Below are 14,233 nucleotides of genomic sequence, written 5' to 3'. Positions count from 1 at the left end.
AAAAATTTATGTTTTATCAACATTTAATTTTAGGTTTAATCAAATGTATATAATCAAAATTTATATATTGGATTTTAATCCTACATCTACTGTAATTTAGGTCTTTTTTGGCATAAGCAAATTTCTTTCAAATTTCACTGTAATTTTTGCTCAAATTTCATTTCTCATTAAATACAAATTTTTACATTCTAATTGAAAAAATTAATTGATAATATAATAAAGATATTGGAAAATAATTCTAAACGTTTTGAAAATCTAAAACAATAGAAAAAAAACTTAAACTGAGCAAAAAAATTCAGACGAGTAAAGCAGAAGAAATAAAAATATAAATGTAGTCGAAGGATTAGGATCAATTTTTAATTAATATCACTATTAAGCCAGATATTTAATAGCTATAGATTTCAAAAAAAAAATTTAATCAATATTGTGTTCAATCATTAAGTTCAAATTTTAAATTAATAGTATAGTATAAGTTAAAAAAATTTCAATTTAAAATCTGAATTAAAATTATCATTAAAACAGATTTTTTTATAAAAAGTATCCTCCAACACTATTTATTAAAAATAAAATTATTATTATACACAAATTTTGAATCCAAAAAAGCATCAGTCCAGTTACATTATGTAATCATTACAAGTCCTATTTTCTTATCATTCTTATCAAACTATAAACACATGCTTAATATTGCTTATATTGCACAAATATTTTTTAGATATAGCATATGATATTCCTTTTTTTTTTCAACCTTCGTTTGCTCAAAACATTGATATCCCAGGTAGAATACGTAAAGATACCATAGAACCATCATTATGACTTCATTTATCACTTAAGTGAACTTGTAAGTGATAAATGGGTCATGAGAGATGACGTCCTTGTGGTATTATTAACTTGTGTTCTACCCGTTCTACAACTTCTACCTGGAACATCACTATGCAATATGTTTTACACATGAAAGTTGTAAAGAATGAATATCACATATTGTATTCAAAAATTCTTGTGCAATATGGTACTGTATTTAGAAATTGATAATGAACCTCTGGATATAAAATCTACAGAGATAAAAATATAAGCTTTTATTTAAAATATTTTGCGTGAGGATGCAAGGAAATATATGCACATTCAATTAATGTATTACAGTTCTCAGATTTTGTAAATAACAATTCTTATTAATCATGATTTATAAAATATGCTTTGTGAAATAAGGTTCTAATATTGGCAGAAGACGCCATTGTTGAGGCGTTTCCTCTTCTAGTTCATTCTCAGTTCGTACTTATATTTTCGCTGCTCACACTTTCCAAATACCGTGACTATTCTGAATTCTTCGAACAGACCTTGACGTTATTATTGCTTTATCATGATGATGAAACTAATTCATCCGCTATTATAAGCCATTAGTCTGCAGACTGTTAATTAGCCGGGCGGTAACCGCGTATCATTTTTGCTCGAAATATTCGACGCAATATTGTGCAATACCACAGTCTTTACAGTCTCGAGTTAACTAGCTGAGTATAAATCTGATTAAATAAGAATAGTGAGTTCTACTTACAATTTGGCAAATTCTGCGAAGATCAAAAAGCGTTTATTGCGCAATCACCAACGGTGTCGGATAACCAGACAGATCTGGAAGATTTTTTGCCGGCAGCCGGCTAAACTCCTCTATTTATTTATCTCGCTATAGCTATAATCCCTACTCCCTACTAGAGTTCGACATCCCCACCAATCTCCACTCGCAGCCAATAACTGCGTTTGAGAAGTCACGCTACAACGCTATTGTGTTGCCATCTTTATCATTTATTTAACGTAAAACAAGGATAGATACATAGGGGCTAATGGCGCGCTCCTTGAATACGTCATTTCAAACGTGGCTCACTTTCGAGATTCAGAGAAAACTTATTTGATAAAGCTTATTTAATAAGCAAGCAAAATTACTTGCAATTAAAAAAAAAATTTCAATTCCAATTTTTCAAACATATTTTAGCCTCTCTTTAAATATTTTTCAAATATCACTCTGTCTTTTACATTGTTTACATTGTTACATTACGTGAAACTAATCCAACAGCTCGTATCGTGAATAGCGATGCTAACAAAGATAGTTATATGACGTAAATGTGTTGAAAAGAGGATCAAGGCAATTGGAAATATCCATCCATATTTTTTTCAAACATATCTTAATAAATAACTTAAAAATTATTATCATCCATATTTGTGAGAATCACGTGCTCAATATTTTAAATTAAACGTAATTTGCGTTGGCAATTATTCTTCAAAATATTGAAGACAAAAAACAACGATAAAATTTTTATTTTTATATTTTAAATATATACATTTAAAATCTTTTTTTTTAATATAAAATTATAATTTCCTTTGTTAAAATTATCATTTCTCTTTTTATATTAAAAAAAGAAATGATAATTTTACTAACTTTAACTATTTTTGCCGTTACATTTCAAGTATGAATTACTTCTTTCAATAAATAATGCGTAACGATGACAAGTCACTTTTCAAAAGTGACATTCCTAATCTTAATTTTTATCACATTGTCATAAAAAAATACAACGTCATTACTAATCTAAACATACTGCCGTTATTTAAAAAAAAAACAAAGCTAACGATAAAAGTAATTTCCCATCTCTGATTTTAAGTATATCAAATGACGATAAATGACGTTAGCTTGATTGCTGAGATGTACACGTTCGAGCATTTTTAATGAGGGGATGTGTATAATTTTATAATTTAAGATAATTCGAAAGTGAATAAACTGCTTGGGTGCAAAATGTATTTATTTTAATCATGTTGTATACACGAATTAAATCTTGCTCAATATATTCATATACGTATACGTATTTGTCAGTTATGAAGTTTATAAAAATTATTTTCGACATGGAATAAACTCATAAGGATTCATAACTGATTTTGCACGATTCAACAGACGAATCATCTACGTAACGATTACGAGATCGTATATACAGAAAATAACAATTCAATAATTAAAATATAAAGTTACACATATATACATATATATATTATATATACATATATGTATATGTATACTTTTGTATAACAGCTATACAGAATAAGATTCTGTCGTATAAAAATTCTGTGTAATAAAAATTTCTAATAATTGTAAGATACAAATATACATTCTATACCCATCTTCCCATATTGTGACGTAGGTACAATACAAAACATATACTTATCTCAATGATTATTGAAAGATAAAGCAGAAAGATACGTAGCTATACTCGAATGTAAAATATATCTTCACAAGTATCTACATAAGTATAAAAAAAAGGGATATTTATCACAGTAGTCTTGATTCGCGTTTCGCTCGTACGCATTTCTAAGTGTGAAACATCTGCCCGATGATGGAGAAGTTCCTAACGGCGGAACTCATTTCGGAGATGTCAACATTCGGATGCAGACCTGGTGAGACAACTGTGGTTGCGTTAGTCGATGCATGCGCGTTCATTCGCTGAACGTTATCCACGTAGTCTTTGTTCGCCTGTACATTTAGAGTACTGTTAATTACGTTTAGGTGAGCCTGAGGCAGCGTAGTGATGATAGGAGCGACAACCGAAGAAGTGGACGCCACGGAAATGCCGCCAGTGGTCTGAGAGGATTGACTGTAGGAAACCTGTTGTTGCTGCTGTACATTTTGTACAACCCCCGACTGATAATTACTGAATTGCGCCTTGCACTTCTTCTCGTGTACGAATAAACTGCCAGAATGGCTGTATGCGGTGCCGCAGATCTTACACGCGTACGGTTTCTCGCCTGTATGCGTGAATCGATGCTCCTTCAAGTACTTCAACCGACGGAACGATTTGCCGCAGGTTTTGCAATGATAATTCGCCTCGCCGGTGTGCGTGGTGATGTGAGCCTTGAGGGTGCACGATTTGGCGAAAGCAGCGCTGCAGTATTGACAGACGAACGGCCGATCGCCCGTGTGAGTCCTCTCATGATTGATGCAATTCGAATTAGATGTGAAGCCACGGCCGCAGTACTTACACACGTGCGGCTTGTAACCCGTATGTGTTCTCATGTGGAACATGAGGCCGGTATTCTGTCGAAACGTCTTGCTGCATATGTGGCATAGAAAACGCTTGAAGTTCGCGTCCTGCTGCTCCTTGGCGCGCTCATGAATTCTCAGATGCTTGTGCAACTTGATCTCCTTCTCAAACGACTTGTTACATTCCTCGCAAGTATACGGCTTTGACTTTTCGTTGCCTTTCTCCTGATCCTTGTACACGCAATTACACACGGTACCGCAATTCGTGCAATAGTCGTTCTGTCCGCTGTGCGCGTTCATTTGATGTTTCAACAAGGACTTCTTCGTGTCGTATGATTTTCCGCAGATTCTACACGGGAAACCCTTGCCCTCGTTATCGGAATCCAATTCCTCTCTTATCCAGGTGTTTATCAGCTTGATGGCAGACTTGTCGTCAGGCGGTTTCTGCGGCTCCGAACACATCTTGGTTTCATCGTGACCATACCGATCCATGTGACTCTTCAGCCTATCCTGTCGGAAGAACTTCATGTTGCAAACATTGCAGACATATTTCTTCTCATCGTGTGTCAGCAGATGACGTTGAAGCGATCTTTCGGTACGATAACTCTTGCTACAATGTTTGCAGTTGAAGAGTGACGCGTCGTCGAAAAACTCTGTTTTGTCATCGCTGGAGTCACTGTTTACCAAATCCGAGTCTCTTAGTTCCACTTTTGTATTGTTACGTTTTCGTAGTTCTCTCGTATTGCCATTGTTTGCACTTTGAAATTGTCCATCACGCATTACTTCTTCGTCCTCATCCAGCGTGAGCGACGTTTCGAAAGACTCTGGATTATTTTCCAATCTTCTCTTGTCCCGTATCTCCTTCAGTATAGAGAAAACATCCTTAGGATATGCCTTCTTATGAGTATTCAGATGTCTGACCATAGTATCGATCTTTCTGAAACTCTTGTTGCAGATTTTGCATAACACCGGTTTCGGCTTCTCCTTTGCTCTGTGCAGATTAATATGCTTATGCAATTTATCCAGACAGAAGAATTGCTTATCACAGCTATCGCATTTGAACTCTTTATCGTTATGAGTTGATGTGTGTCTATCTAAGGACTTTTTACTGGAATAAAATCTATCACATTTTTGACATTTATATTGCAGTTCCACTTCGGACGCTCTGTCCATCCTGCCGTGAACATTTTTCGTCTTTGTTTGATACTCGCTATCGCTGCTGTCACGTTTGACGTTTACGCTCTTTTTGATGTATCGTCTCTGTCTCTCTTTATAATTCCTCAAATTTTCTATAGACGTAACCCTTTTAAACATTAATCTTCTCGTTCTATAGCTATTTTCGTTTCTCATTCTATTAGCTATTTTGTCATGTTCTACTTGTTTATATTTACTACCACAGTCTAGATCTACTTCATTGTCTACTGAAACATCCTGCTTGATTTGATCAAAAGCATCTAGTATTTGTTCTTGTCTCATAACATTTGATTGCATAATGCTTTTCTCTATATTAACTTCATTATCTGCACTTAACTCTATATTGTCACTCGAATTGATTGCATCCAAGATAAAAAATTGGTCAGTTTGACAACACTGGTCCTGCAAAGTAAAAAAAGATAAATGTCAGCCCGAATAGTATTGAAATTATTATTTTAAACAGAGAAAGAGGCAATAAGAAAAAATGAAAAAACAATTGTATTTTCAGTCATATAAATTATCCAAATGTTTCAGTTTAAATTAAATCATTATTATCAGGCTTGTCCCCTTCCCTATTTAATTAATTGTTAATTCCCTGAGCCAGTTAGCTACTTATTATAATTTTATTCATATAGAGATGAAAATACTTTTGTTGGAATGCTGGCAATGTTTGTTTTTAAGGATTTCCCATATAACTTCCTGAGTTCTATGTCTGCTTTTTGACATTGTTTCCTCAATTCATAGGCAACGTTGACTTTCACTACGCATTCGAGGCAGATACTAGTCGGCAGACCATCATCTTCCAGAATCTGAATAAGAAGAGATCGTCTCGTGTTTTGTATGCAAGATAAACAGAAGGCGCAGGTAGAAAACAAACCTCCACGCCGCAGCATAGCTGCAACTTCTCGGGCAACCCGGATGGGCTCCTCGGATCGTCCCAGTTCCTGCGGAAGATACACTGATTGTTGTGATCCACGGTCAGGCAGACGCGACAGAGGCTGGTATCTGAATTCGTCAACATGCTGCTGTCAATCTGCATGGAGACCGACATGTGCGGACGAGCTTCCTCTCTCCTCTCCTCTCCGTCGTCGTCGTTTTCAGTGGGAACGCGAGCGCACTGAACGTTCGTCGAGCGTTTTCAAGAGCTCGACGAGCCTCGACGCGACATCATCATCGGGGACTCCACAACACTGGCCGTCACAATCGCACATAAGCACACACGTCGTCAATGTCGTCACTACTTTTTCTCTTTTCCTGGTGACTGCGTCCCTGGACGCGGTAGCTTTATCAGCGCGGTCTGTTGTCGCTTACTTGAACTAGGTTGTCACGGTTTGCTGATCAGTTCGACACTTTGACATTTCGAAGCATGTTGTAACTAACGTGCTTCCATTTATTCCGTTTTGTTAGAAGATTGTTATTCTACCATCGTTATGCCTGTAAGTCCTAACACTTTGCGTCAAAGCAATGTTTCAAAATAAATACGGCAATACAAAAGGGCGTCACCCATTTACCATAACCAAAGTGCAGAATCTCTTCTTTTTCAGCCTAGATTTTTGCTATTATTTTTTCTTCTTTTATGAAATATTCACTAAATTAAAATTTTTCACGTGTAGATTGTATTATGATTGGGTGACAATTTTTGAAGATAGAATAATAATGTAGAGCCAGCTTGTAGTCTATGATATCGGTATTCATAGTCAGTTCTTATTTTAAGACCGTCTTAAGTAATGTTTGAAGATGCTAATACGGCCCTCTGATTGGTTTGTGATATCTTAAGACTGTACTTAAAACAGACTTAAGAATCCACTATAAATATCAGCTTGATTGATATTCATAATCCGTTACTTATTTTAAGACTGTCTTAACTAATTTATTCAATGATTTGTCTTATTTTAAGACTGTCGTAAGATGCTAATATTGCTGATTAGTTCATAACATTGTAAGATTACTTAAGATAGTCTTAAATCTAAAAATCGACTATGAATACTGATTACATAGTACAGACCTATATTTGTAAGTATCGTAAGACATTACTTAGGAATGGTCTTAAAATAATCATGAACTATAAATATCAGCCTATAGCAATCTGGTTAGATTAATAATCCATCTTGTTTGCAATATCTCAAGTACTTGATGTTTTACACATTGCTCATAATATTTTAGGCATATCACTCAAGTTTCACAAAGAGCCATGGCACTATTGGAAATATGGCACTGCTGCCAATCAAAACCACATTCAGGGGTCCTGCACCTCCTTTTAACAACAAAGAGCAAGATATCATTGATGAGGCGTTATATTTCTTTAAAGCAAATGTATTTTTTAGGACATATGAAATTAAGGTAATACATTTAAAAGTTCTATTCTATCGTGAAACAGTATAATTCCTGTATACATCAAGCTGGGCTTTTATTGCAGAGCGAGGCTGACAGAGTTTTAATCTATATCACGCTATTCATTACTGAATGCCTGAAAAAGCTACAAAAGTGTGCGACTCAACCACAAGCCATGAATGAGATGTTTTCCCTTGCTATCTCCAAATTTGATATTCCTGGCGATCCCGGCTTCCCATTGAATTCAGTATATGCCAAACCAAGCAGTCCTGCTGAAGCTGGTAAGTAGTGAACTTATTGTTTGGAAATTAACGACTAATATAAGATATTTTTCTAGACAATACGATATTACTTTCAATTTTAGATCTTATGAGGCAATATCTTTATCAAATCAGGCAGGAAACGGCTGTTAGAATTGTTGAAAAAGTATATGGCGAGGATGGGAAGCCGAGCAAATGGTGGCTCTGTTTTGCGAAAAAGAAATTTATGGACAAATCACTATCTGGACCCGGCCAATGAGTTATTTTCCTTATGTTGTTTTAAATATGTGCACGATTAAAAAATAAATCGGTTAAAAAAATCAATTTTATCTACTGTTTTTTCATTATATTTCCTGCTTAAGATTTCTTTACTTAAGATTTCATGGGTACAGAAAGGGAAATCGAAAAAACTAAAATTTTACAAGTTTTAGGAAAGAGATATTTATTTTTTTTACAGGATACGTCACGATATTGATACCAAGTAAGCAATAAAATGATGTATCTTGCATAGTGGAGGTTACAAACAAAATAATTATCGCTTTCTGCGAAGAGACAATGTGTTTCGTCTCTTCCAAGCCGCGCGACGCGAACCACCGATCGTTTGCGAATAGCGATGTCCTTTACCTAATCCACGAGAACTCCTGCCGGCGGAAGTCTTACCACGGAGCTCACGGTGCTTCTGCACCGCATTGCATATCCAATTTACCTTAGGATCATTACGAATTGCCTGGAATAAAATCAGGAAACGTTAAAAGCATATATGACGAACAAATCTTTAAAAAAATATTCTCAAAATCTATGTGTTCAGACATCCAAGGAAGATAAATAATCATGTGTTCATTCATTGGTGATATAAAATGTCATCATATTGTCAAATAAAAAAAAAGTATATCAAATATCAGTTCGAACATAATAATAATAATAATAATAATGTTAATAATAAGAATAATAAAACAATAATTTTACTTTTTAAGGATAACGAAAGCTATAAATTTGTTTTAAATATTACCTTGTGAGCAGGATCGATAAGAATAACTTCATAGTATTTGTACGAAGAGTCTTGGGCTACCCAGTAACTGTTCAGCACTCGCAAGCCACCACAACGGCGGCCAACGCGTTCCTGCAAGGAAATATTGTTAGTGAAAAATCCTAGTAAAAAAGACTGCTAATCCTCAAATTAATAATTTCAGACATCCAAGGAAGAAAAAGAATCAATGTTTTTCATTATTAACAAAGCTATCATCATTTTTAAAAATACACAAATGTAAAATAAAAAAAAGTTTTTTAAATAAATATCAATAAAGCTATAATTTCTGTAATTAAAATGTTTATGATCAGAAGGTACAACTGCTTCCCCATTTTAAAGTAAGAGTGGTGCATGGTACAATTCATCATATGTGATTTCTACGATTTTTTTTTATGCTACTTATCTTTTGTATTCCCATATCTTACCTCAGCAACTGACTGTAGTTTCCTGGTTGGTTTCAACTGGTTGACACCATGGCTCTTGGGCTTGCCATAGGTCGCACCCTTAGGAACTGGACGCTTGCGTCCACCGCGACGTACACGGATTCTGAAGATAACAAAACCTGTACAAAAATAAAATTTTGTATTTATTCTCCATTTAAGATTGTGTACACTTAAAATTAATTTATTAAATATATCAGTATATGTAATAGGTATAATTCTCTCCACAAAACTGTCAGAGTGGTGCAAGTACAAATCATCAGTTAATTTTCACGTAAAGTCATGCAAAATCACGTATGTTCTGGTATCAGGTATAATACGGCAGTTAAAATGATATCATTATGTTACATTGAAGAATTGCTTATCGGTTTAAGTGTAAACTAAAATTTATCAGTTATAAAACTAGTTTTCATAAAATAAATATACAAGACATTTAGATCTAAAAGAAACAATATAGTTTGGCAAAATCATGTTTCTCTAACTATAAATTATAAAAATATGTATTAATCAGTATTCATATCAGTTCTTATTTCAAGGCCATCTTAAGTAATATCTTTAGATGCTAATACAATTCTGTGATTGGTTCATGACATCTTAAGACTACTTAAGACAATTTTTAATATAAGAACCAAATATGAATACTGAATAAAATCACTGATTCCAAGAACAAAGACTTTCCATTGTTATATGTCTAAGATAAAAACATCTTATTGGATAAATATTATTCACTAAATTTTATATTTGTTCTTTTTAGCTGAACTTTTTGCATAGTTCATCTGTCCTCTTTTTCCATATCGAAAAAAAAAATAAAAGGTGAACCATGTAAATTCAGCTAAAAAAAAGGAAGAACATGCCTTTGATTCAGTATATTTGAGTATCCTCAAATTGATATTTTCAAACGAGCATGTTTTTTATCTGGAAAAGAAATGGTGATGCTTACCTTGCTTAGCTTTGTAACCCAAACGACGGGCCTTATCTGGTCTAGATGGTCTAGGAGCACGATGCATCTTGGTCAATTGGCGGTACTGCCAGCATCTGACACGCAGCAAGAAGCGGAGCACATCGCTCTGCTTCTTGCGATAGAGCTCCTGCATATATTTATATGCACCCATCGCAGATCCCTAGATATAAATAAGATGATTAAATAATGCATTATTCATAATTTCTACACTATAAAAATTTCATATAAACAATTCCTTCTTTTTCTAATGAAAGTATATGCATTTAAATCGTTATTTTCATCAGAAATATATCGCGAAGTCGGTCGAGAGGAGAGAAACATCGAGCACGCGACATCGTGCGGCAGACATCCTCGAGGTTAGCGTTATTTCATCGCGATGAATATGATAGATCAATGGGAAGGTCTATGAAAAATATAAGAGGATCTCGAATTGGGAAGCCTGGTGAACAATCTGCCCATATTCCGACGCCCGTAAAATCAAGGATGATTATAATAAAACGCGATTCGAATCACACATCACTCACCCCGAACGAGCTACAACAGAAGGAAAGGATTCGGCTTATGAGGGAGCCACTCTATTAAGATGGCGTGTTCGTTCTCCACGTCACGTTCAGAGACCTCTAAAATGAGAGACGTGAATCACGTGTGCAAACATCCGTCGATATCCGGATTAAAATGGCAAATATGAAATATTTATACATATATTTAATTATCTAAATAGCAGAGTCCGAAAGGAATTCTTTTTTAATCTCGAAATAAATTCCTTACGAAATAAATTCCTGTTTCGTCTCATTTCTATTCTAAAAGTATTCTTGAGAATCCCAAAAGATTTCACTTTTATCCCAGTAAACGAGAATGGATTGAAATGAATTGAAATGGATTCAGATTTTCAGAAATATTGATTCACGAATGTAAAATGAATGCTTTTCAATCCTGAATGCATTTTTATTCATTTATAGGAATTGCATGGAGCATATCTCTATGCCTTTCAATCTAAAAATAATATTAGCTTTTTCTGTGCATTGTGAATACTGTTTAATTCAAAATTTTGAATAGGAAATGCAGTTTTTCAATCCAATTGCATCCAATTAAATCTAATTGAATCCAATTAAATTAAAAAAAAAAGTATTCGCTATTTAAAATACGCATTCGAATAGAAAAAAATTTCATTTCAATCCATTTTAATTCATCCTCGTTTGCTGGAATGTTATCGATTGTGAATTGTGAGCTTTTTTCAAATTTTATCCTTTTTTTTCTATCTCTTAATTTTGTATAACAATAAATAATTATTTATGAAAATAAATAATTATTATTTATATATATTATTTATATGCATATTTGTAAACATGTATTGTGTACAAATATATATTTGTATGTATTTTTTTATTTATTCCAAAGCAGAACAACAAATCACGATAACGTCAAAATGACATTTAAATGAATCGGAAATGATTGAAAAATAATTTTTAATAATCATTTTGGAGTCATTTTGGCATCATTTTGATATCATAATAATTTGTTGCTCTGCTTGAGTTAAATTAGTCCATTTTGAACAGATTATTACTAATTTATAAAAAAATGCATCTTTTATTCATGAATATCTTACAAGATTTAATGGATTGGTTGCGCTATCTGGGTGTCTATTAATTTGCATAATTATTAGCAAAAAAAAAGTATATTTTTATATGCAGATTTTACTTTTTCTTTTTCACTCAATTTTCTTGTAATCTTTAATCTAAATTAATTTCTCTTTTTCATCATTACATTTTTATTTCTTACTTATATCTTACTTATATCTGATTCAGATAAGGAAAGGGGTAATATTTCCATTAATATTTTTATTTATCATATATTATTATCACACATTGCATGTTATAACTCGCGTTATTGTATTTTTTAATATTAATAAATTTTTCATGACGAACAATAACGTTTCAGCATTTTCCATTTGACAATGTATTTCGATTATTGTCATAAATCACCATAACTGCAATGTGCGAATTTGCAAGAAGTTTAACTAAAAAGTATAAAATTCTGTATCAATAAGGTGTAAAACTTTCAACATAAAATTTCAGATTGTTAGATATTAATAATATTTGGCTAATCGACCGGATAGTAAAAAAGTATCAAATAATACCGGATACTGGATATTTTTCGAATATTCAATACATCCCGAATTTTAAGTGTCATAAAATATATGATTAATTATCAATTATTAATTTATTAATTTATTAGATAATTTATAAACAACTAACTTTATACATAGATTTTACGTATCTTTAGAATGTCCTTGAAAAGGACACTTATAGAAGATTTTATTAAAACAATTTCTTTTATATCCTTTATTTTCTAATCCATTTAATGGTGATTTCGATTTTGTTCGATTTATTTAATTTTCTTTCAAAACAAAATTATTCAAAGAACAGTCATAGCATTCCTATAATATAGCATATCTATTTTTCCTAATTGTAATAAACTTTATTTTTTTTTTTACAATTTTAAATGAAACATGAGAATATCCCAGCCAGAAATGATTGATCAATCAACGTCAAATCGATGTTAATACATCCAAGAAATTTAGCATCGATCAACATCCATCGATCGATCAATCATTTCTGATCGAAATACGTTCAATCAACGTATATATAGATTAAAATTAAATAAATAAATAAATTGCACATAAGAGATATAGTGTTGTCATGCGAGAAAGATTTATGCGTCTACACGTTAGCCTGATTACACGGAAGATTCCGCGGCGACGAAACGGCGCGGTCGCAATATCGAGCGACCCGGTGACCTCTGTGACTGGTGAATTGATTATTTTCAGGTGAGAGAGTGAATCCCCCCTTTGTAATATATGTAACGTCAGTTAAGGCATAACGTTCGACTAAGTAGTTCATCATGGAGAGCCGTTCAGGTAGCATAAAGGATCCAATGTATTATCCGGAGAATGATGGCACGTCGAGCGGTGGCGGGGAACAAGACAAGAGTCAACGCAGCTCACTCGGCAGCCAGGAGATCAGTCTAGATGACAACAATGCGCTCAAGGTACCTCGCAAATTCATCACCAACTGGCGGCAGGCGTGCGATCGTACGCGAGATCGGACCAAGGACCTTCTGAAAAGATGGAGAACAACCAGCAGCAACATCGACGAGCTCACCGTTGCGCCCGTCGTCGCCCCCGAACTGGAACAGCCCGGTTGGAGCGTGCACGTCTGGAGTGAGTCTGTCAGATTTTAATTTGTTAATTTTAATCGTTGCTTATTATATCCATCGGTCTGTTCTTCTGGCTAAAGTTCTTGCACGGGTCATCTTTCTTTCTTTTCTCTCTACGTTGAAAGAAAAAGAGAAAAGAAAGAATCGTGCAAGAAATTCAGCTAATGCCCGTTTCTATCAATGTAAATTAACTTTAATCTCGGTTCGCTGAGTCTTCATCTTTTTCTTATTCTTAAAATTAGAAAAAGATGAAGAGTTAGTTGAATTGAGATTAAAGTTAAATTGCATTGGTAGAAATAGGCATAAAAAGAACAGGCCTCATTTCTACTAACGTAGATTAATTCTAATCTTAGTTTAACTCACTTTTTATCTTTTTCTAGTTCTAAAAGTTAGAAGAAGGTATAGAGTAAGCAGCACACGATGTATGTTTTCTACTGGATTATTGTTAGTGTTTTAGTAAATTATTAGAAGTTCTGCACATTCTGTGTGATCCAATTTTGGTTATAATTTACTAAAACGGAAAAAATCCAGTAGGAAAAAAGCATCATGTGTCGCAGACTTGAAAATTAACTGAGATTAGAGTTAATTTACATTAATATATAGAAATGAGAATTAATCTCGCAGTTATTTTTTACAAAATAATCCGCATTCAAAAATTCAATTTTTTATTTTGACAAAATTTATAGTAGTATTATTAAAAAATTAATTGTTTTATTTTTTCTTATTTCCTTATATTTTTATTTTCTCTGAGAAAAAGAAATTTACAATAATAGGTTAACTATAAAGTCAAAAGTT

The 14,233-nt window shown here is 33.4% G+C and overlaps 4 protein-coding genes across 5 annotated transcripts in view; 2 read left to right on the top strand and 2 right to left on the bottom strand.

Annotated features, from left to right (window-relative positions):
- The window catches only part of LOC108756791 (glutathione S-transferase-like), an 8,396-nt gene extending 1,963 nt beyond the window's left edge, over window positions 1-6,433 (bottom strand). The window contains exons 1-3 of one of the 2 annotated variants that reach the window (XM_018500838.1): window positions 6,081-6,433; window positions 5,851-6,012; window positions 3,354-5,605 (exon numbers count right to left, since the gene is read on the bottom strand). In XM_018500838.1, coding sequence (XP_018356340.1) covers window positions 3,354-5,605; window positions 5,851-6,012; window positions 6,081-6,254 — 2,588 coding nt within the window. In that variant the 5' untranslated portion in view covers window positions 6,255-6,433. Of the gene's footprint in view, window positions 1-1,546; window positions 1,648-3,353; window positions 5,606-5,850; window positions 6,013-6,080 lie in introns of those variants that run through there. The other variant, XM_018500836.1, reaches the window with a different exon arrangement.
- Window positions 6,434-6,503: 70 nt separating this feature from the next.
- On the top strand, window positions 6,504-8,125 carry LOC108756793 (actin-related protein 2/3 complex subunit 3). Its single transcript, XM_018500840.1, has 4 exons — window positions 6,504-6,639; window positions 7,367-7,543; window positions 7,620-7,815; window positions 7,899-8,125. The coding sequence occupies exons 1-4, from the start codon at window positions 6,634-6,636 to the stop codon at window positions 8,051-8,053; spliced, it is 534 nt and encodes a 177-aa protein (XP_018356342.1). The 5' UTR covers window positions 6,504-6,633; the 3' UTR covers window positions 8,054-8,125.
- Window positions 8,126-8,271: 146 nt separating this feature from the next.
- LOC108756792 (60S ribosomal protein L15) lies at window positions 8,272-10,777 on the bottom strand. Its single transcript, XM_018500839.1, has 5 exons — window positions 10,747-10,777; window positions 10,202-10,382; window positions 9,247-9,383; window positions 8,804-8,914; window positions 8,272-8,521 (listed from the first exon to the last, which is right to left on the bottom strand). The coding sequence occupies exons 2-5, from the start codon at window positions 10,371-10,373 to the stop codon at window positions 8,327-8,329; spliced, it is 615 nt and encodes a 204-aa protein (XP_018356341.1). The 5' UTR covers window positions 10,374-10,382; window positions 10,747-10,777; the 3' UTR covers window positions 8,272-8,326.
- Window positions 10,778-13,108: 2,331 nt separating this feature from the next.
- Window positions 13,109-14,233, top strand: part of LOC108756794 — a 3,016-nt gene continuing 1,891 nt past the window's right edge. The window contains exon 1 of the mRNA XM_018500841.1: window positions 13,109-13,459. Within this exon, the coding sequence (XP_018356343.1) occupies window positions 13,124-13,459 (336 nt within the window). The 5' untranslated portion in view covers window positions 13,109-13,123. The remainder of the gene's footprint in view (window positions 13,460-14,233) is intronic.

This window comes from Trachymyrmex septentrionalis, unplaced genomic scaffold, assembly GCF_001594115.1.
Source record: "Trachymyrmex septentrionalis isolate Tsep2-gDNA-1 unplaced genomic scaffold, Tsep1.0 scaffold13, whole genome shotgun sequence".
NCBI classification, from domain to species: Eukaryota; Metazoa; Arthropoda; class Insecta; order Hymenoptera; family Formicidae; genus Trachymyrmex; species Trachymyrmex septentrionalis.
The sequence above is the reverse complement of the archived record's forward strand: the minus strand, read 5'-3'. Positions and strand labels throughout refer to the sequence as shown.